The sequence below is a fragment of the Culex quinquefasciatus genome, chromosome 1 (genome assembly GCF_015732765.1).
Source record: "Culex quinquefasciatus strain JHB chromosome 1, VPISU_Cqui_1.0_pri_paternal, whole genome shotgun sequence".
NCBI classification, from domain to species: Eukaryota; Metazoa; Arthropoda; class Insecta; order Diptera; family Culicidae; genus Culex; species Culex quinquefasciatus.
The window spans coordinates 62,458,064-62,481,947 of NC_051861.1; the positions used below are offsets into that span (position 1 = coordinate 62,458,064).

A 23,884-nucleotide genomic window follows, 5' to 3' on the forward strand; every position below is an offset into this window, starting at 1 on the left:
TGGGGATTGCACGATCTGCCGAGCTGAGGGCTTGCATTTTATGTTATGATTGCGTTTGTATTGGTGACTAACAACGCAAGGGTCTGCCTTGTATCCCACTGTCTCTAGCCGAGGTCGAGAAGAGTTTTGAATCTTCCATGAGCTTCTGCCGGCGCTCATGGAAGATTATCTCGTTGCGGTAAAGTTGTGTTACGTTTGTTTTTTGTATGGTCTGTTTTGTGATGATATTTGTAAACGAAACCAGTTAGTTTTTCTTAATTTTAATGTGTAAGCACGATAGCAGAATAGATAGATTATTTCTTTCTGTGCGCGCCGACATAAATACGCCACCTGGGACTTATTACATCAAAGTTTTCTTGCAAGCAGAAGGCGGAAACGAAATCCCCAATCGCCTGCACCAACACACTTAATTCATCGTGAGGCAGAGAACGCGGAACGACAACCAAGCGCGCAAGTGGCTTCATTTTGTGCGAGATTACGTTCCGGCAAAGTTGGGTTTTGCACGCTAGTTTCAACTTAGAAGTGAAATTGAAACGGTCCGCGTCTTCTGCAGCGCTGGAAGGATTGTGTTTGGTTAATTCCTCCTATTTTGGCCAGAACAAGGTACGTGTACACGAGCATGTGGATTGTCTTCTAAACGGACGCCATCTCCACAGCATCGTTCCGCAGAGAAGCAACAGGAACTGTCCGCAGAGAAGCCGCAGGATCAGCAAGCTTTCCGAGACGATTATCACGGCAAGACGGCGCAGACGGCGAGGATTAATCAGCTCAAGTGTAGCCAAGCCGAGGTAAAACTACCTTGACCTTGATTTGCTTCTATTAACTAAGGTCGATTTCTACATATCTAGATCGCCTGGCCGGACGGAGCAGAGCACCCCACAAGACTCCCAATCGCTGGCACTGATACACAGGACGTTCACCCTCTTTAGAGGCCGTATCAGGTACGTTCCATCAACTGCTGGAAGAAAACAAGTTGAAACTAATGGAATCATATCTACAATAGCTAGCCACAAGCGTTAACGACCGAGTGGGCCACGAGCGGTCACGACCGAGTGTAGAACGCCGAACCAACCCACGGAAGTCGTGCACACATTGGACAACAGAAAACCCTCTCAGAGGTAAATTTGTTCTCGTTCTGGCTGAATCCACTCCTAACGCAACTATCGTTTTTAGGGTTTTCTTTGGGAGTGCTAAGCTGTTCTTCCGTCGCTTGCTGGCGTGACGCACAGCTGTCCATGAGTGAACTTCAATACGTCCTGCCGAAGACCGGCGGTGTACGGCTACAAGTGTGTGTGCCGAAAGCTGTAGGAGAAGAGGCCAAGTGAAGTTGCGGTTTTGTTGGGACGGAGTACACGGCGCTGGAGAGATTCTGTTTCGGTTGAAACCGGTATGAGAAGAAACCATCTCGAGCGGAATTGGTCTGGCGAAGTCGGCGCGCGTAATGTCAGTGAGTGCTAGAACTGTAAGATTAGGGTGCACCCAAGTAGAACTAGACTAAGCAAAACATTTTGGCCAAGAGCCTGGTATTCGATGTTAGATTAAGGGAAAAATTTGCCATTTTGGCCGTGCAATAGAAGAATGTTAAAAGCAAACGTTGTTGGTTGGTATTTATTTTGATGAGCAGCCAAAGGGTAAAGAGCTCTCGTTACAAACTTTAACTGTCAACGACTGACTTCTGAGTCTCGTTCAGACTCTCGACCACTAACATTCGTGTCGTTCAAAGTTACCGTGCCCGATGTTGTAGCTTTTAATATCAACGATGTCAACTATCAACTTCGGTGCTCGAAACTTTCTTATGCTGACGATTTCAAACTGTTCACTATCATCAAGAAACCCTCAGACTGTCGCTTCCTTCAACAGCAAATCAAAGTTTTCTCCGATTGGTGTCAGCTGAACCAAATGGTGTTAAACCCCACTAAATGTTCAGTTATAACGTTTTCACGGAAGAGGTCGCCGGTCTGCTTCGACTACACACTATTTGAAAACTCTTTAAAACGTGATCGTTGTGTCAAAGATTTGGGTGTCATGCTTGACGCAGAACTTTCATTTAAGGATCATGTGGCTTACATGACTTCTAAGGCATCCAAACTGCTCGGTATGATCTTCAGAATGACTAAGTACTTTCGAGATATTCAATGTTTAAAAACTTTATATTGTTCACTAGTCAGATCCACCTTGGAATACGGTTCTATCGTCTGGGCGCCATTTTATGCTAACGAGATAAATCGAATTGAAGCTGTTCAACGCAAATTCTGCATCTGCTACTTCTCGCAAAAGCTGTCGGCGGCGGAGAGGAAGTACTCAGTGACGGAGCGAGAATGTCTGGCGGTAATTCGTGCTATAGAGAAGTTCAGATGCTACGTCGAGGGCGTAAAGTTCGATGTCCACTGCGATCATGCTGCTTTGACGTATCTGAAGTCGATGAAGAACCCTACTGCATTGATGAGTCGCTGGTTGCTTCGCTTGAATGCATTTCGCTGCGAGATCAAGTACCGGAAAGGAAGTATCAACGTCGTACCCGATGCGCTATCCAGGATAGTGTCTGCTGTGGTTTTTCTGCTACATGAGGTGAAGGATCTGTACTACAAGAAGCTGGTTGATCGGGTGAAGGAGGAAGGGGACAAGTTTCCGGACTTCCGGCTGGTCAATGAAGAGCTGTACAAAACTGTACATGTGTTGACGAAACGGGTGTGAAGTATCATCAGTGGAAGAAGGTCGTGCCGCAGGAGGAACGAGCGTTGCTGATTGAGAAGTTCCATGATTCGCCGACTGCAGCGCATCTTGGTGCTGCAAAGACCTGGCAGAAGCTCCGCGTTACTACTACTGGCCAAAGATGCAGGAGGAAGTGTTTAATCATGTCAAGTCTTGTAGCACGTGTAAAGGATGCAAAGCGGCGAACTTGAAGATGATGCCGGACATGGGCAAGCAGAAGCCAGCGAAGCTACCGTGGAGTTAATCTCGATCGACTTTGTCGGTCCGTTGACACGGTCTAAGCGCGGAAACACGGTGATGTTGGTGATCGTTGACTGGATTACTAAGTATGTCATTGTTCATCCAATGCGAAGCGCAGACGCGGTCCGCATGGTAGAGTTTCTCGAACGGGAGGTCTTTCTCAAGTTTTCTCGTCCCCGGATCATACTTTCGGATAATGGAAAGCAGTTCACTTCACTCGTCTTTCAAGCGCTCCTGGCCAAGCACAAGATCATCCACATGAAAACGGCATTTTATTGTCCAATGGTAAACAACGCTGAGCGCGTGAATCGTGTGTTGGTGACTTGTATTCGCGCTTTGTTGGACGAGGATCACATAAGCTGGGATGAGAATCTACAAGCCATTGTAGCAGCGATCAACAGCGCGAAGCATGAGGTGACTGGTGTGAGTCCGCACTATGCCAACTTTGGGCGTGATCTACTGTTGCATACGGACCTGTACACCCAGCAAGATCTCAATACCGCGGATGACCCTAAGGTTGCACAGGACATGCGGCTGTCGGCGATTCGCCGTATACAGGAGTTCATCAACAAGCGGATCAAGAAGAACCATGAGAAGAAGCAGCAGAAGTACAATTTGCGGACGAGAACGGTAGCGTTCAAGGTCGGTGATCTGGTGTGGCGTAGGACGTTCAACCTGTCATCGAAAGCCGACAAGTTCAACCAAAAGTTAAGTCCGAAGTTTGTACCAGCAGTCGTACGGGAAGTTCTTGGAACCAACCTGTATACGCTCGAGGATGTGACCAGTGGAAAGCGCGGCAGGTATCATGCCAAGGATATCAAGGAGGATTGATCGTTATCACTCAGCTATGTCGACAACATCTAGTTGTCAACCAATGAAGACGTTTTCGGAATCACACAAAACACGCAGGACGGAAAAGTTGATTCTTGTAGATTCGTTGAGTTCACTCCGGATCTACAGCCCAGACGGCACTGACACCGTTAGCTCGTACGGCAAAATGAGCAAAAGTTACAGCTATGAATTTCCCAAAGGTGTAGGACAACAAGCAGAAAATACGCAAGACGGTAACCTAGAAGAAGCAGCAACACATTGGACAAAAGACGACGCGTGACAAAGTAGCGGCAAGCACTAGACAACAGTACAACTACTGGCGGGTTGATCCAGCGACGAACATCTTCGACTCGCTTCGCAGGACGAGGATCATTTTCCTGACACTGCGGATCCAAACCTACGAACTGGACATGCTGCACTTTGTTCAATCGTCTGACGGACTCGATCTCCACGCGAAGCAGCTGCTCAACCTGGGACCAACGGGACTTGACGGTACTACAACACACGCTCACCCAACGTAGGCCTTCCCGGGCTACTTCCAGTTCTAGCTGGAGCTCAACCGTTGCCAGAACGAGATAAACTGGTCCAAAACCTTCGGGTTACCGTTGCCAGACGGTAAAACTGGTCCATCTTCAGCTATGAAGGAGAAACAGATCGCCGGTCGCGATGATCGGGATCTTTGGTGAGCCACAAAACCAACGAGCTATGGAAGCACCTACCCAAGGAGGAAACCACCAAAACACGCTAGCGGAAGCCACCCTCAAATGACTGGATTTGGTGCACGATTCTGTCTGATCCAGTTGTCTCTAGTGATTCGGTTATTCCATCGGATCAGGAACAGTAGATTGTGGGGGTCGCCAGGAAACTTCCAAACAAAAGTAACGCGAATCTGGGGCGCGGTAAAACCCCTTTCTGGGCTCCTGGTGTACCGAAGGTTAATCCCTTCTTTCCCTTATCTCTGTGTCCTTGTGAACCAATTGTGACTAATTTAACTTCTCGTTTTTTTGTATGATCTGACTTGTTTACCTTTAACAATAAGTTTTGATCATATTTGCGTGTGTTTATCGCAACGATGTGGGGGGAGGTGGAGAGAAAGAGACTAGGCTAGAAACACATTTACCAGAACTTGCTGGTGTATTGGTTTGTGTTTTGATTTAGTTGGGGATTGCACGATCTGCCGAGCTGAGGGCTTGCATTTTATGTTATGATTGCGTTTGTATTGGTGACTAACAACGCAAGGGTCTGCCTTGTATCCCACTGTCTCTAGCCGAGGTCGAGAAGAGAAGTTTTGAATCTTCCATGAGCTTCTGCCGGCGCTCATGGAAGATTATCTCGTTGCGGTAAAGTTGTGTTACGTTTGTTTTTTGTATGGTCTGTTTTGTGATGATATTTGTAAACGAAACCAGTTAGTTTTTCTTAATTTTAATGTGTAAGCACGATAGCAGAATAGATAGATTATTTCTTTCTGTGCGCGCCGACATAAATACGCCACCTGGGACTTATTACATCAAAGTTTTCTTGCAAGCAGAAGGCGGAAACGAAATCCCCAATCGCCTGCACCAACACACTTAATTCATCGTGAGGCAGAGAACGCGGAACGACAACCAAGCGCGCAAGTGGCTTCATTTTGTGCGAGATTACGTTCCGGCAAAGTTGGGTTTTGCACGCTAGTTTCAACTTAGAAGTGAAATTGAAACGGTCCGCGTCTTCTGCAGCGCTGGAAGGATTGTGTTTGGTTAATTCCTCCTATTTTGGCCAGAACAAGGTACGTGTACACGAGCATGTGGATTGTCTTCTCTAAACGGACGCCATCTCCACAGCATCGTTCCGCAGAGAAGCAACAGGAACTGTCCGCAGAGAAGCCGCAGGATCAGCAAGCTCCGAGACGATTATCACGGCAAGACGGCGCAGACGGCGAGGATTAATCAGCTCAAGTGTAGCCAAGCCGAGGTAAACTACCTTGACCTTGATTTGCTTCTATTAACTAAGGTCGATTTCTACATATCTAGATCGCCTGGCCGGACGGAGCAGAGCACCCCACAAGACTCCCAATCGCTGGCACTGATACACAGGACGTTCACCCTCTTTAGAGGCCGTATCAGGTACGTTCCATCAACTGCTGGAAGAAAACAAGTTGAAACTAATGGAATCATATCTACAATAGCTAGCCACAAGCGTTAACGACCGAGTGGGCCACGAGCGGTCACGACCGAGTGTAGAACGCCGAACCAACCCACGGAAGTCGTGCACACATTGGACAACAGAAAACCCTCTCAGAGGTAAATTTGTTCTCGTTCTGGCTGAATCCACTCCTAACGCAACTATCGTTTTTAGGTTTTCTTTGGGAGTGCTAAGCTGTTCTTCCGTCGCTTGCTGGCGTGACGCACAGCTGTCCATGAGTGAACTTCAATACGTCCTGCCGAAGACCGGCGGTGTACGGCTACAAGTGTGTGTGCCGAAAGCTGTAGGAGAAGAGGCCAAGTGAAGTTGCGGTTTTGTTGGGACGGAGTACACGGCGCTGGAGAGATTCTGTTTCGGTTGAAACCGGTATGAGAAGAAACCATCTCGAGCGGAATTGGTCTGGCGAAGTCGGCGCGCGTAATGTCAGTGAGTGCTAGAACTGTAAGATTAGGTGCACCCAAGTAGAACTAGACTAAGCAAAACATTTTGGCCAAGAGCCTGGTATTCGATGTTAGATTAAGGGAAAAATTTGCCATTTTGGCCGTGCAATAGAAGAATGTTAAAAGCAAACGTTGTTGGTTGGTATTTATTTTGATGAGCAGCCAAAGGGTAAAGAGCTCTCGTTACAAACTTTAACTGTCAACGACTGACTTCTGAGTCTCGTTCAGACTCTCGACCACTAACATTCGTGTCGTTCAAAGTTACCGTGCCCGATGTTGTAGCTTTTAATATCAACGATGTCAACTATCAACTTCGGTGCTCGAAACTTTCTTATGCTGACGATTTCAAACTGTTCACTATCATCAAGAAACCCTCAGACTGTCGCTTCCTTCAACAGCAAATCAAAGTTTTCTCCGATTGGTGTCAGCTGAACCAAATGGTGTTAAACCCCACTAAATGTTCAGTTATAACGTTTTCACGGAAGAGGTCGCCGGTCTGCTTCGACTACACACTATTTGAAAACTCTTTAAAACGTGATCGTTGTGTCAAAGATTTGGGTGTCATGCTTGACGCAGAACTTTCATTTAAGGATCATGTGGCTTACATGACTTCTAAGGCATCCAAACTGCTCGGTATGATCTTCAGAATGACTAAGTACTTTCGAGATATTCAATGTTTAAAAACTTTATATTGTTCACTAGTCAGATCCACCTTGGAATACGGTTCTATCGTCTGGGCGCCATTTTATGCTAACGAGATAAATCGAATTGAAGCTGTTCAACGCAAATTCACTCGATTTGCATTGCGCTACTCTCCCAATCAATCTTTGGATTATGCCAGTCGATGTGATTTCCTTCATCTTGATTTTTTGTCTGTCAGGAGAGATTTAGCGAAAACCGTGTTTGTTTCTGATCTGTTGAGATCCAACATTGATTGTCCTTACTTGGTCGGACAACTCAACATCAACATTCGCCGGCGAACACTTCGCTCATTTGCCTTTCTGACCCTACCCTTTGCTCGCACCAATTACGCCTTCAAGGGAGCGTTCTTTTATTACGTAACGCGAAAAATCGGACTTTTAGACCCCCTCCCCCCCCCTCGTAACAAAATTTCCATACAAATTTTAAAAATTTTGTATGGAGCGTAACACGGCCTCCGACCCCCTCCCCCTACTGCGTTACGTAATAAAAGAACGCTCCCCAATGAACCATTCTCCAGCATGTGCAGAGTCTTCAATCGGTGCTACTCGTCTTTCGATTTTAATTTGTCTCGTCCTGTTCAAAAACTTCAATTCTTGACGTTTCTCCGAGAAGAAAATCCCCGACCCCTTAACCCTCTAGTTTAGGTTTACACTTGTAGCTTATTTATTTATTTATTTATTTATTTATTTATTTATATTGTATGTAATTTTCGTTAGCTTAATAGGTTAGTTTAAGTAATTATGTAAAAGCCTTTTTGTCATTTGGACTGTAAATCTGTTGACAATAAAAAAAAGAGGTTTTGTGCCTATTTGAGAAGGACCCATCGGTTGGCGATCCACTCAAACGGGCTTTTCCCTCCAAACAAAACAAAACAAAACAAAGACCCAAAATCATAGTGTTTGTTTAACGGTATTTTGTTTTATTCTCAAGGCAAGCAATCGGATGCTGCGGATGAGACATTTCCCGTTTATCTGTTGTTAAATTTTAAATAAATGGTTTAGTCTTAGACAGCCGGCTGTGGAAAGATAGAACCAAAATCATATGAAATTAATGAATGAAGGATTGAACAGTGCAATTTTTAACTTGAGATGATTTAACGAGTTTTAAATGATTGATGTTTAGTGAGGTACTGGTTAACGTTGCGAACGACGAGTTACAATGTTTATCGAACTGAAATGGTATGATAAGGTTTTGTTGTTGTTGCACACCGACAACGGACGCAAAAAATTTTGCGACCCAACGAAAAGGCATCGCAAATCGAACTGGCTAACTGTCATCGGGACAGCCAGAGCCAGCCGCACCTTCACACGCACGCGAAAGGAAGCATAGCATAGCATAGCATAGCATTGGTGTCTACCCGTAGCTGCTACTTCGTTATTGACCAGGACCCCCAAACATTGCTCCGTGGACCACAGATGAAAAGTAGGAACCAATCATCACCCCTTCGCAATTTTCAAAGGTCCCTATCGTGCTGATCAATACTGACGCCGGCCACGACCAGTGGTAAGAACACGGGGAATTCGACCGCGATTCTCCAGAAATTCTCCGTCGGCGTGCCTTCCGATCAACGGTGATGTAGGAAGGGCTTCATTCATTAAAATTATTTTATATCATAAGCCTTAAAACATATCCGTCGACGTGCCTTCCGATCCTCGATGATATGGAAAGGACTTAATCCAGCAATACGACTTGCTTGTCTCAAAAACAAAAATCGGATCGTTTCTATCGAAAACTATATAAAGAGAACAAAAATAAAATTCATCGGCCAACGAACGCGCGAACAAAAAATAAATGAAAAAAGAAGAAGAAGAAATCCAATCACCCCATGCACTCGAACAGCGACACAAAAGAGACGGAAAATAACACGAAAAACAGGACTGAGCGTCCACACAGGCACCGCACTACTGATGCCATTGTTTAATTATAATGACCAATCACCCCATGCACTCGAACAGCGACACAAAAGAGACGGAAAATAACACGAAAAACAGGACTGAGCGTCCACACAGGCACCGCACTACTGATGCCATTATTTAATTATAATGACCAATCACCCCATGCACTCGAACAGCGACACAAAAGAGACGGAAAATAACACGAAAAACAGGACTGAGCGTCCACACAGGCACCGCACTACTGATGCCATTATTTAATTATAATGACCAATCACCCCATGCACTCGAACAGCGACACAAAAGAGACGGAAAATAGCACGAAAAAGCAGGACTGAGCGTCCACACAGGCACCGCACTACTGATGCCATTATTTAATTATAATGACCAATCACCCCATGCACTCGAACAGCGACACAAAAGAGACGGAAAATAACACGAAAAAACAGGACTGAGCGTCCACACAGGCACCGCACTACTGATGCCATTATTTAATTATAATGACCAATCACCCCATGCACTCGAACAGCGACAAAAGAGACGGAAAATAGCACGAAAAAACAGGACTGAGCGTCCACACAGGCACCGCACTACTGATGCCATTATTTAATTATAATGACCAATCACCCCATGCACTCGAACAGCGACGCAAAAGAGACGGAAAATAACACGAAAAAACAGGACTGAGCGTCCACACAGGCACCGCACTACTGATGCCATTGTTTAATTATAATGACCAATCACCCCATGCACTCGAACAGCGACACAAAAGAGACGGAAAATAACACGAAAAAACAGGACTGAGCGTCCACACAGGCACCGCACTACTGATGTCATTATTTAATTATAATGACCAATCACCCCATGCACTCGAACAGCGACACAAAAGAGACGGAAAATAACACGAAAAAACAGGACTGAGCGTCCACACAGGCACCGCACTACTGATCTTTATATATATATTTTTTTTTTATATATATATATTTTTTTTTGTTATATATATTTTTTTTTATATTTTTTTTTTTATATTTTTTTTATATATATATTTTTTTTATATATATTTTTTTTTTTATATTTTTTTTTTTTTTTACACTCAAACTCCGACGGTTTGATACCAACTGTTGTCAAACCAACGGGGTCACTTTTTAGTTTGACACCCCCTTAGAACATGGAGTTCACATACACTACCAAACGTTCGTTTTGATAGTGTGCGTGAGCGTCGTGTAAAAAGTGACAGTTTATCACTTTTTAGTTTGTTTTTTTTTTTCAAACGAAAAAGTGACCAACCACCGGGGGTTGAGTGTATTGAAACATTTAAACATTTAAACATTTAAACATTTAAACATTTAAACATTTAAACATTTAAACATTTAAACATTTAAACATTTAAACATTTAAACATTTAAACATTTAAACATTTAAACATTTAAACATTTAAACATTTAAACATTTAAACATTTAAACATTTAAACATTTAAACATTTAAACATTTAAACATTTAAACATTTAAACATTTAAACATTTAAACATTTAAACATTTAAACATTTAAACATTTAAACATTTAAACATTTAAACATTTAAACATTTAAACATTTAAACATTTAAACATTTAAACATTTAAACATTTAAACATTTAAACATTTAAACATTTAAACATTTAAACATTTAAACATTTAAACATTTAAACATTTAAACATTTAAACATTTAAACATTTAAACATTTAAACATTTAAACTTTTAAACTTTTAAACATTTAAACATTTAAACATTTAAACATTTAAACATTTAAACATTTAAACATTTAAACATTTAAACATTTAAACATTTAAACATTTAAACATTTAAACATTTAAACATTTAAACATTTAAACATTTAAACATTTAAACATATTTCCTTCATTTTGCCTCTTTTCATGCGATTGAAATTCTGACAATAAATTAGAATTTCATTCGCATTCTGTTGTTCCGTTGAAGAAATTTTTGGAGACATACTTAAATTATTAATAGTACTTACTGCCTCTTGCGAAGGTGTCATTTCTTCTTCCGTGTTAGAAGGCGTCAATGCTTGTAAAAATTCGACGATGTACATAGTCGGCAGGTAAAATTTGTTGGGGCTTCGCGCGAATGCTGCAGGTATTGAAGTCTTCTACTTGTTACATATTTCCTGTAGGTTTCAGGTCGGTGAGGGTTTGCTTAGGTGAAATTCCAATTGTTGAGTTGTATTCCATGAAGATGTTCATAAGATGTTCAGGTTCAGTAGGCAGGCCATTGGATGCAAAAAGACATGCATGCTGGTTAGGCTTTCGTTTCATGGAGTCTGCCCGAGCAGGGGTAAACAACACGGGAATACCACTAAAGCCCTATGTACATTTTTATGTACAACGGTAAAAACACGATTAAAACCATTTCTGATCACTTTTTTCATTTTAATGCAATTTTTTTGTCAGGACAACATTTTTCTATGGATCAACTATGGTCCCCTTGGAACGAGCTGTCAAGTAGGAGCTTTTCTGTCTAGAAGGACCGCGATTAATTTTTCAAAATTGATTTAAAATCCATTTTAAACTCTTTGTGGTCGTACAAAGGGTCATTGTACTCAGAAAAATAAGCTTTATCGCTGTAAACAATATTATCAGCAATCTAAGCTTCATTTTAGGACCCAATTTTGATATTACTTGAGCAAATAACAGCGACCAAAATGTGCCCTTGGTTGCCCAGTAATAGATGGTAAAATACCATGAAATCATACCAAAGTCTAGTATATGGAAGGGCACAACAATACCAAACCATGTTATTCCAAGAGTAAAATAATACCTCAAAATAAAACCATTTCAATACCAAGTTGAGGTCTTCTGAATTTTTGAACATTGCTTGAATACCAAAACTTGGTATTGCCATGGTTTAATTTTTAGGTATTCCCGCGCCCTTGGAAAATCATATTTTGGTATTCCTGTGGTCTTCCACATACATGATTTTGGTATGATTTGATGGTATTTTACCATCTATTACTGGGCAACCAAGATCACATTTTGGTCGCTGATATTTGCCCAAGTAATACCAAAATTTGGTATTTTCATACCATTTTTAGTGCAGCAGTTGCAGTGAAAAAATCCATATGCAACAGCCAAATCTACTCACCTGATGATTCCATGTTGTTCTTAGTGACCCGGTCGGAAATGGCGGACGCATTCTGGCGTTCGTCTGGGGGCTTGCGCCAGCCATCTGTCAGAATTTCCCCCAGATTTGCCCCAGATTTCTGCCATGATTTCTGGCGAATATGACACAAACCGGTCGTGCACGGTTCAACCGATTGAACCGGTTGATTTTGTTGCCAGACAGCTGGCAGAAATTTCGCCCGATTATCGCCAGATTCGTCTGGCGTTACGCAAATTTTGGCTAGGATAAGTGTGCCAAGTGTGTCTGAACTGCACGACAAACGTCCGCCTGCGCCAGACACTCGAATTTACCAGATTATTTTCCGAGTGGGGATATTCTTCACCACACCGAATGCATTTGTCATTGATGAACGGTCTGTGCATGAAGTTCTTGAAGATTCTGAAAAATAACAAGATTGAAAAATAAGTGTTATTAACCCTCTCCCGCCCATGGTTACTCCAGAGCACCAAAACTTTGAACTCAAATATCTCGGAACTGACACAATTTTTCATGGTGCTTTAAGTTGCAGGTGTTCATGTAGAATGTATACTAACATCTCCCCAAATTTCATCAAATTTGTTACAAGCAAAGTTACAGTGTGAAATGTAAACAAAAATGGGCCAATTTTAGGAAATAAATAAGACCTGTTTTCGAAAGTTTGTAAAATTACCAAACACAAATTTTATGAAACAAAAATGTTTTGCTATAAATTTGAACCTTGGACAAGAACCCTGTGAATAACATTGTGAGTTTGGACCGGTTTTAAGTGTTTTTCAACCTTTTTCATTTGGTGCACCAGAGCACCACCTAGGCATATGAGCAACTAAATATTCAGGAGCACTTTTTCTAAATTACAGAAAAGCTTATTTTTATCAAAACAAAAGTTTATAAACGTTTTGACTATTGATAAACAAGACGAATAATTGTTATTAGACCGATTGTTTTATTATTTTCCTCATTTTTCATGAAAATGGTTGTTTGTGGGTTTTGAATGAGCCAATCAAAGAAACCTGAAAATGCAGAGATTTTAGAATGTGTAGTTAATACTTCAGAAATATGGTCTTACAGCAAAGAATAAGTAGTTTTTAACACATTTTGAAGCGTTTTCAAACAAATGAACCAATAGATTTGAAGAAAGCGAGATTTTGTGGTTTAAAAAAAAGTTGCTCATCTTCCTGATGGTGCTCTGGTGCACCACTTCAAATTCTACTTTTTTGCCCCAATTCGATGTTTGTGGGTCAAAGTAAAGTATTTCCTGCATTATTGTACCAAAATTAATCCATTTACTATTTTTACGATAAGCAAACAGCTCTGGGCGTTAGAGGGTTAAAATAAAACTGGATTGAAATTAACCAAAATTCAATAATCTTTCGATTGACTCGTTTTTCAAAGTATTTGTTTTTTTTTCAAGTCATTTTAGCGCAAAATTTATTATCTTGCCCAAATTGGTAAAAAAAATCCCATAGTTTCAGAGAAAATTGATAAAACACTGTAATACCAAAAGAATACCAAAATGTGCCATCCTGACTTAGAAAATTTTCCACAATTTCAAGTCATTTCTGTAGGGGGGTATATCAAAAATGTTTAAAATAAAGTTTGAAATTTCCGGTTTTCAATGAAAGCATTCGCTTTGAGACATCATTTTAGTGCAAAATTAATTATTTTGTCAAAATTGGTCAAAATTTTCCTATAGTTTCAGAGGAATTTGATAAAACACTGTTATACCAAAAGAATACCAATATGTGGTGTTCGACCATTGACAAATTCTGCAATTTTGCAATATCAAAACAATACCTTTAATTGGTATGATAGCACATTTTGCTCTTGCATAATCCTTAAGACAAATTTTAAAGGGTCCAGGAATACCAAAATTTGGTATTGATACCAGAGGATGGTATTATTACGCATTTCCCTTGTTATTTACCCATGCTCGGGTGACCAGCAGGAAACGGCCATCGCCGACTGCCGACTGTTCAGTTAGGCGGCTTCATTGGGTCCAGACAGAACATACTGTCTGTTACTTCAGGAGTTTGTGATGACGTTTTTGCTGGCTGCGGCGTGGTGGCGTTTAGAGGTGGGACGATTGGCGTTTTTTCCTTCCGGTAGGGGTTGATGGTCTCCCCTTTTCGGAAGTTGATGAAGTTTGAATTCGATGTAGTTGGAGGTTGGCCAGAAAATTCGACCCTTGCCCGGTCTAAATGTTCCTTGTCGGACAATTTGGTTGACGAATGAGTGAAAAAGTTGCTGCTACTTGCGTTGTCCTGGTCGAATTGATTGTCCTTTAAGTTAAAATGTGGCGTACTTGGGTTTCGGCCTGCGTCAGAGTTTCAGTTGGTCTGGTGCTGTTGCCGACGAAGATGCTGATGTGATTGTTGTTGCTGCAGGTGTTGCTGTTGCCGGCGTTGCTGATGATGTTGTTGTGATTGTTGTTGTTGCTGGTGCTGAATTTGTTGTTTTTATCACCACTAAATAAAACATTCAACGTTATATCAGGTGACAAAGTATCGGTATTAGGTACCTAGCCTGTAAAAGTCCAATTAAAGGACAAAATTGTTGAATTAACCCTAGTAGTGATCGATTCCCAAAAAGAATTTGTGCCTTTAATTGGCCGAGACTGGCTGAACATTATTTGGCCAAACTGGAGAAAAAGCTTCGCTCTCAACTCAGTTAAATCTGAATCCAGAGAGGAATGGACCAAACATGTTGTGAACAATTTAAAAAGAGAGTTTTATAAAGCTTTTGATGAGGATCTCACGCAGCCAATCAAAGATGTTGTAGTTGATATTAAAATTGAAGATAACGCTAAACCATTTATCCACAAACCCTAGAGAGCCTGGAGCTTATTAGAACGGACATCTCAAACCAGTACCGAAGCACGAGAACTGTCAAACGGAGATACCAATCGAGCAAAATCCTTTGTCTTATGCTCGATTGGTACCTCCGTTTGACAGTTCTCGTGCTTCGATTGGTACTTTTGGTTTGAGATGTCCGTTCTCTAATAAGCTCCAGGCTCTCTAACAAACCCTATACAGTGGCATTCAAACACAAAGATAAAGTAGCTAAATACTTAGATGATCTTGAAACAAAAGGAATTATCACAAAAGTAGAACATGCCGAGTGGGCTTCTCCCATAGTAGTGGTGGTGAAACCAAACAAAACTGACATCAGAATTTGTATGGACGGTTCTAAAACTGTTAACCCTCATATAACAACACATCATTATCCCTTGCCGCTCATAGAAGAATTGATTACTAATAAAAGTGGAGCAAGAGTTTTTGCATTGATTGATTTACGAGGCGCATACCAACAACTTGTGGTTTCAGAACAAACAAAAATTATTAGTAATTAACACCCACAAAGGTCTATATGCATTCAATCGACTACCTTTCGGGGTTAAACCTGCAGCTACTCTTTTCCAATGTGCAATGGATAATATTCTCAATGGAATTCCAAATGTTCAGGCTTACATAGATGACATCCTTGTATGGGCAAATTCAGATAATGAGTTACTTGGTAGGCTTAAAGTTGTGTTGAAAAAATTAGCTGAACATAATGTAAAAATCAACACCGATAAATGCAAATGGTTTGTGCCCTAGGTGAAATATTTGGGCCACATTCTCTCGGAGGCAGGAGTTTCGCCAAATCCGGAGAAAGTGGAAGCGATAACGGCCGTGCCAGTGCCAGAAACCAAAACACAACTAAAGGCATTTTTCGGCATGATAACATTTTACAATAAATTTGTGTCAAAACTTAACTTATTACTAACACCACTATATAACTTGCTTACAAAAGATGCGATATGGAATTGGACAACACAGTGCCAAACCGCATTTGAAAACAGCAAGAGAGCTATCTGTAGTGCACAAATACTTACACACTTCGATCCTACCAAGCTTATTACTGTAACGTGTGATGCAAGTGATGAGGGCATCTCTGGGGTTTTAAGCCACAACATAATGGGGAAAGAAAAGCCAGTTTTCTTTATTTCGAGAAGATTATCCAAAGCAGAAAGAAAGTATCCCATTTTGCACAGGGAGGCTCTCGCTATTGTATTTTCCATGGAAAAATTTTACAAGTATGTTCTTGGTCAAAAAGTTTTGATAGTCGCTGATCATAAACCTTTAGTGGGTGTTTTCGATAATAAAAAGAATGCACCGATAGTAATTGCAAACCGGTCAGAGCGCTATTTCTCACGATTGTCGATTTTTGAGTTCACCATCATCTACAAACAAGCCCAGATCGAAAGTCCGTAAACCCACGATGTTTTGTAAGGCCACGATGTTTTTCGGCTATTTCGATGAACTGGTATGCTGCGCGTTAGAGTGACAGAGACGGAAAGATTTTATTTTTCGTCGAAGTTTCGATCCTCATTCTGTCTCTGTCATACGCGGTTGCGAATTTTCGGTGGAACTGTCAAATGAGTTTTTTTTCGACTGGAGAACTCGTTTTGTGGTGTTTTTTCCCGTTTTTGTTTTTCTGGTAAGTTTTTCAAAATTCAATCCAAATTTTAAAGTCTTTATAAGAATTAACAATATGCATTCTGTTGTTTTACACTTCTTCCGCAGGGCTTAGCGTGGTAACGTTCGGCGGGGTGGCCTACTCAAAGATAAAACGCAGGACACTTCCGGAACTCATTTTGTCCCAGAACCGGATTAAGCCTTTCCACTTGACCACCTGGGAGATGGCCAAGGAGCAGCCGGTTGTAGCGGAACCGTTGCTGCAGGAGTGCAGGTACAACATTATTTTTTGGAATCCTCCAACCCGGACTAACCTTCTTCTTTTTCTGATTAAATGATTGGGTCGTCAACTCCACTGCCGTTTTACGGCGATATGATGTATACGCCATTTTGGACATTTTCAATTTTATTTTACAGTCTGATAAAGAATCTTAACACTGGAACGCCCAACGCATGTCCAACTTACACGGACGCCCAAGCCTCCCAAAAAAGTTGGAACGGTAACTTCAACTCGCTGGTTCTCGGGCATAACTCACTCAATCAAGATGATTCTTTTTTTCAGTGATTTGTTAGGATGTCTAGATGATCCTAGAATTTTCAGAACTCATTTGATCAACTGTGCGACCGAAAACATCGCCCAACTTTTCAAAAGACTGCCTCCGCGGAATTTTTGGCGATTTTTTTTTACACGCGAAAAAAAAAGTTGGAACGATGTTTTCGGTCGCAGAAATACCTGATTTGATCAAATTAAGTTCTGCAAAGTTCTAGGATCATCTAGACATCCTAACAAATCACTGAAAAAAAGAATCATCTTGATTGGGTGAGTTATGCCCGAGAACCAGCACTCAAAATATTGTTCACCACAATGTTGCATGAAAATACAGGTGATTATTTTCCATATGGATGTTCATGCCAAATCTACGTGAACCTCTGGAGGCTAGGCTGTATCAATTTTCAAGTGTACCAATACAATCATACGCCACATCACAAGAATTTCACGTTCATGTTGCAGAAAATTCACGCAACCCATGCCTGATTTGAATGTGAATACCATATGATTTTCTACTAACTTTTACAGTGTGGAAGGTTGGGGGTGGGGCATTTTCTTCTTCTTTTTATTGTTATTTAGGTTCTCAAATGAATGAAAAAATTGAGTTGTTCTTTTAAAATTTTATTTTCACAATCGCTGTTCATATTCACTAATACACCATCTCAAATAAACCACTCTATACAATACACTATTTTTTTTGTCTGGAAATTCCGAAGGGCATTTCACAAACGCACCCATGGTCCTTAGTTCCGGCGTTCTTGCTGCTCGCGGGGTTCCCTAACCTCCTGCCGTACGCGGCTGACATTTTCGCCATCAACTTCCTAGCACCGACGTCACGAAAATCAGCGCCCAAGAATGATCCGTCGCGGCCTGGGGTTGGGCATTCTTTCCACTTAAAACCGTCGATCATATCAGCAAGCGACGGTCGGGCTCCAACTTGGCACACGAATTTTCTGTGGCGATGACCGAGGCAGCATTCCCGTAGAAAATTTTCGGTTCGGTTCCATTGAAGAGGGCTTTGAATTCGGGCCTCCTGTCGTGGAAACAAAACCTGAAAATAGAATGATTTATTTCACTTACCAGAATACGGCAACAATTGTCAAACATTTGATCAGCCAATCAAACTGTTTTAATTTCAAACAACGGAGAACGCCAACACTTCATCCGTTCGACACGAAAATAATGGCTCAACTGAATGGAAATTTGCTAAGTGCCGATCGCCAAGGGCTGAAATTTTCAGACAGGAATTTCACGCAACCTTGACTGGATTTTCACCACAAAGTTGCATGAAAAGGTGTACAGATTTTTTCCATACCAGTTTCCATGAGGAGGTTGCATGATTCTCATGCAAACACAAAACCAGCTGACTGCAAGCCACGCCTCCAAATTTTCAGGCATGGATTTCACGTGGCATTCGGTTGTGTGAGTGTAAGCTGCTTGAAAACCAAGCAGAGTTGACATGAATGCATGGTGAAAGTTGCATGACTCATGTGAAACGTTGTTTTGGACCAAAAATTGGCTGCCACCGGAATTTTCATGCGACTATGTAGTGAAAGGTTTTTTGAGTGAGCGAGTTGAAGTTACCGTTCCAACTTTTTTGGAGCCTTGGGCGTTGGAATGTTAAAAGCTACCTCCTGACGAAAGAATTTTTCAAAAAACTGCTCTGGGGCCCATTTTATTAAGCAATCAAACAATGATGTATACGCCAATTTTACTCATCAAAGATGTATGTATACATTGAGAATTGATAAAAGTCAAATTCAATACTATTTTAATGTTGATTTGAGGTTTTGGGACCAAATTAAGACTGGGTAATATTTTATTACATTATTTCGACTTAATTCTTAAGGGGACGTCCATTAGGCGTCATCCATAAAGTACGTCACGTTCTGAGAGAAGAGGGGGGTTTTGAGCAAGCGTGACGTTGCGTGTTAAAAGCATAGGGAAATCGTGACAAAGGGGGGTGGAGTAAATTTTGGCTGATTTTAATGTGACGTACTTAATGGATGTCACCTTATCCACATCCACGAAGACAATTTTGAAAATTTTAGCCCCACCCAACTCCCTTGCGGACAATTGTTTTTATGGAGCGTAGACAATCGCTAAGGGAGCGTTCTTTTATTACGTAACGCAAAAAAATGATTTTTAGACCCCCTTCCCCTTGCCCTTCCCTCTGGTAACAAAATTTCCATACAAATTTAAAAAAAATGTATGGAGCGTAACACGGTCTCTGACCCCCCCCCCCCCCCCTTCCCCTTGCAGTTGAGTCTTTTTACCGGACGGACGCGTTTTTAATTCGCTCTACACCTTAAATTTTTATTTACCTTCACTGACCCAGTCCACAAACGTAAACGTAAACATATTTATTTTTTTTGTCGCGCGTCGCGTGTGCCCTTATTAACAAACGTAAGCAAAATGCAGTGCTATGTGCCGTCGTGCTCTTCACCTTTCGACCAACAATACCTCTGGAACTGCTCGGGGATCTGTAACCGAAGTTTTCACGCGGCCTGTATTGGGGTCAAGCGTGGCTCGAAGACGACTTGCAACTACATGTACTTCCAATATGCAGCCTTTGTCGAAATAACCTACATATGGAAATCGACATTAGGAAAATAATGCAGCATCATTTAGAAGGCAGTCATATGATCTTGACTCACATCAAGACAAATGACAAGACAAACCAAGAAGCCCTTAATGAATTGCATAATAAAATCATAGGCCTGCAGGAAGAAATTAAGAAATCTGCAGAAATCGCAAGTCGAATACATACGGCAGTATTAACACAGGCACCGGCAATGGACTTCCCTTAAACGAAGTCAGAAAAGCATTTGAAGACACCACCTCGGACCAGAATCAAAAACTCGCTGAATCATTCTGCCGTATCCAGGAAATTACGTCATCCCACCGGGATGACATAATTAAAACAATTGCCTCAGCAGAAAAATGCCCTCGGACATAATTCTAGCAGTCCACGATGAAGTGAGGGCCCTCACTTCATCCATCAATAAACTGCAAGACAATGAAATTGAAGTCCGGCAAAAATCACTTGCAGAAGAATTAAACGAACAAACCGTACTGGAAATCGAATCTGGCTGGCGACTTATCGGCAGCAAAAAAATCTGGAAGCCAGACTGGACCGACTTCGACGCCAGACAGCGGACTCGCCGTCTTCAGGAAAAGGAAGCCGAAAAAGCACGTCGCCGCAACCGAAAACATCGTCAACAAATGCAGCACCAGCAACAACAACAATCACAACAACATCATCAGCAACGCCGGCAACAGCAACACCAGCAGCAACAACATTCACATCAACATCTTCGTCGGCAACAGCACCAGACCAACTGCAACTCTGACGCAGGCCGAAACCCAAGTACGCCACATTTTAACTTAAAGGACAATCAACTCGACCAGGACAATGCAAGTAGCAGCAACTTTTCCACTCATTCGTCAACCAAATTGTCCGACAAGGAACTTCTAGACCAGGCAAGGGTCAAATTTTCTGGCCAACCTCCAACTACATCGAATTCAAACTTTATCAACTTCCGAAAAGGGGAAACCATCAACCCCTACCGGAAGGAAAAAACGCCAATCGTCCCACCTCTGAATGCCACTACGCCGCAGCCAGCAGAAACGTCATCACAAACTCCTGAAGTAACAGACAGTATGTTCTGTCTGGACCCAATGAAGCCGCCCATAGTACGCCTAACTGAACAGTCTGCAGTCGGCGATGGCCGTTTCCTGCTGGCCAGACTCCGCGAAATTAAAGTCTATGACAATCTCAGACTATACTTGGCGTATCTGAAGGACCAAAAACCGAACGTCTGCATAGACGGAATAACAGTAACCAGCATGCATGTCTTTTTTGCATCCAATGGCCTGCCTTCTGAACCTGAACATCTTATGAACATCTTCATGGAATACAACTCAACAATTGGAATTTCACCTAAGCAAACCGTCACCGACCTGGAAACCTACAGGAAATATGTAACAAACAAAAGACTTCAATACCTGCAGCACTCGCGCGAAACCGCCAACAAATTCTACCTGCCGACTACATCGTCGAATTTTTACAAGCATTGACGCCTTCTAACACGGAAGAAGAAATGACACCCTCGCAAGGGGCAGTAAGTACTATTAATAATTTAAGTATGTCTCCAAAAATTTCTTCAACGGAACAACAGAATGCGAATGAAATTCTAATTTATTGTCAGAATTTCAATCGCATGAAAAGCCCAGGCAAAATGAAGGAAATTTCTTTAAACATTCTCTCACATTCTTTCGACATTATTCTTGGAACTGAAACTAACTGGGACAGCGTCCACCCTGAAGAAATTTTTGGAAACAATTATTTTGTATTCCTAGGCAATAGAAATTTAAATCTAAGTCAGAAAAAGTCAGGAGGCGGCGTCCTCTTAGCCATAAATGCCAGACTTAATCCAAAAGAAATTGTAACTGAAAAACATTTTCAATTTGAACAAGTCTGGGCCAAAGCCACTATTGCAGGCCAAGTACACATTTTTGCATCAGTATACTTTCCGCCGGACCATGCAAATAAACAGTCGTATGAACTATTCTTTAAAACAGTAGAAATCATAACATCAAAATGGAACCGGAAGTAAAACTTCACATTTATGGCGACTTTAATCAAAGCAAAGTCGAATTTATATCTGACCAAGAAAATGAAGCAATTCTTCTCCCAGTCATTGGGGAAAATGAAACATTGCATTTTCTCTTTGACAATATTTCAAATTATGGACTTTTCCAAATCAATCATGTAAAAAACCAAAGAAATTCATTTTTAGACCTTTTATTCACTAACTGTATTGAAGACTTTCATGTACAAGAATCTGTAACCCCCCTTTGGAAGAATGAAGTCTTCCATACAGCAATTGAATATTCTATTTATGTCCATAAAAACACTTTGCCCATTGACTGGGAATATGAAGAAGTCCTGGAATACAATAAAACAAACTTTGTAGAAGCCAAACGTAAACTACTTGCAATTGACTGGCAAAATTTATTTAATAATGAAGGAAATGTCGACGAATTAGTAGGAAAATTCTATACGGAAATTAACACTATAACATCTGAAACCGTACCTACTAGAAGAAGACGACGTAATAACACAGGCAATAAATACCCAGTGTGGTTCACTCCACAACTAAGAAATTTAAAAATAGAAAACAAAAAGCCTACAAACTATACAGAAACAATACCAATGACACAAATCTTCTGAATTATCTGAATATTTCCGACCATTTTTCGGCACTCAATTCTGCCAACGAAGAATATAATAGTAAAGTCGAATCTGAAGTCAAATCATGCCCGAAAAATTTCTTTAATTACGTAAAATCCAAATCCAAAAGTAGTAACTTCCGCAAATGCAACTGGACGAAAATGTAGGCAGTAACTCAAAAGAAATTTGCAATCTTTTTCAAAATTTTTCAAAGTATACACCTCATTTTCCGAAGAAGACCGCGACCGCGACTATTTTTCATATATACCAGAATTTCCAAATGACGTCTCAGTCAATTCTTTGTCAGAAACGGAAGTACGCCAGGCATTGAAGGACTTAGACTCATCAAAAGGACCAGGACCCGACGGAATAGCACCTGCATTCCTAAAGAACCTTGCAGAAGAATTGACATTTCCACTGCATTATCTCTTCAACATGTCAATAAATACTGGAAAATTCCCACAAACATGGAAAAAGTCTTTTTTGGTGCCTATTTTCAAATCAGGCCCAAAATCAGGCATACGTAGGGGAGAGTGGGGAGACTTGATCCCCGGGGACACTTGATCCCAAGCCTGTATCTCGTCAGCATGTGGGTAAAACAATTAGCTTTGTTCTAGAAAGTTGTGCGAAATTGACTAAAACTCATTGTAGAAAACAAAGAAAAAAATTAAAAAATGTTTAGATTGAGTTACACACATTTTTCTAAAAAGTGCTGAAAAAACATCAAAGAGATCTTTTTTCTTTGTTTTGATAAAAATAGAAAACACTCAAAAATTGTTCAAAAAAATATTTTTTATACATCAATTGTTTGATAAACATATCAACTCCAAAAACCTTACGCATTTGACGTTAAATTTATTGTCATACTATTTTTACAATCAATTGTTTAAAAAAGTGCGTTTAGGAAGACTTGATCCCTGCATTTGTAGAGTCACTGGAATCAGCCTCAAGATTAAATAATTGGGCTGGGTTTTCGTACATTGTTTCCTTTAGTATATTTGTACATAACTTACTGCAGTTTGAACCATTTTTCAAAAGTTTTGTTAACAAAAAATACCAGCTTTTGTAAACATGCTCAATTTTGGTCTAAAAAAGAAAATTTTAAGTTTTTTAATATTTTGCATGCTAAACTTGTTATATTTTGAACACAAACGTACAGGTTTAATGTAAAATTGCTGTAACTTATAGAAAATTAAAAGTTTGGATGAATAAAAAACATTTTGCTTAAGATTTCTTCAAAATGTTGAAAGAGGGATCAAATTACCCCCAACATTTTAAAAATGCTGGTCTAAACAAGGGGTTGGAAACTCTTAGATCTATAATTATTTTGTTAACCAGTATATCAAAATATATGTTAGTATACTTATTATTTCCTTCCAATCGCCAGTATACTTACCAATATACTGAGAGTATCTTAATATACTAACAGTTTATTGCTGTTCGGTAAGTATACTAACAAGTATACTGGAATATCGTTAGTATACTC

The 23,884-nt window shown here is 40.8% G+C and overlaps 1 protein-coding gene and 1 long non-coding RNA gene across 3 annotated transcripts; both read left to right on the plus strand.

Annotated features, from left to right (window-relative positions):
• The first annotated feature begins 140 nt into the window (after nt 1-140).
• LOC119765124 lies at nt 141-1,289 on the plus strand. Of its 2 annotated transcripts, none has more exons than XR_005276512.1 (3): nt 141-603; nt 657-1,118; nt 1,174-1,289. It is a non-coding gene; the product is annotated as an uncharacterized LOC119765124 (long non-coding RNA). The 2 variants fall into 2 exon arrangements; XR_005276511.1 differs by having other exon boundaries at nt 657-788; nt 849-1,289.
• Nucleotides 1,290-2,883: 1,594 nt separating this feature from the next.
• LOC119769959 lies at nt 2,884-3,783 on the plus strand. Its single transcript, XM_038263877.1, has one exon. It carries the CDS (start codon nt 2,884-2,886, stop codon nt 3,781-3,783), a length of 900 nt encoding a protein of 299 aa, XP_038119805.1.
• The last annotated feature ends 20,101 nt before the right edge of the window (nt 3,784-23,884 follow it).

Bases quoted from the DNA above. Each gene is read 5' to 3' on its own strand.
- LOC119769959 (XM_038263877.1), top strand. From the start codon at position 2,884: ATGCAAAGCGGCGAACTTGAAGATGATGCCGGACATGGGCAAGCAGAA.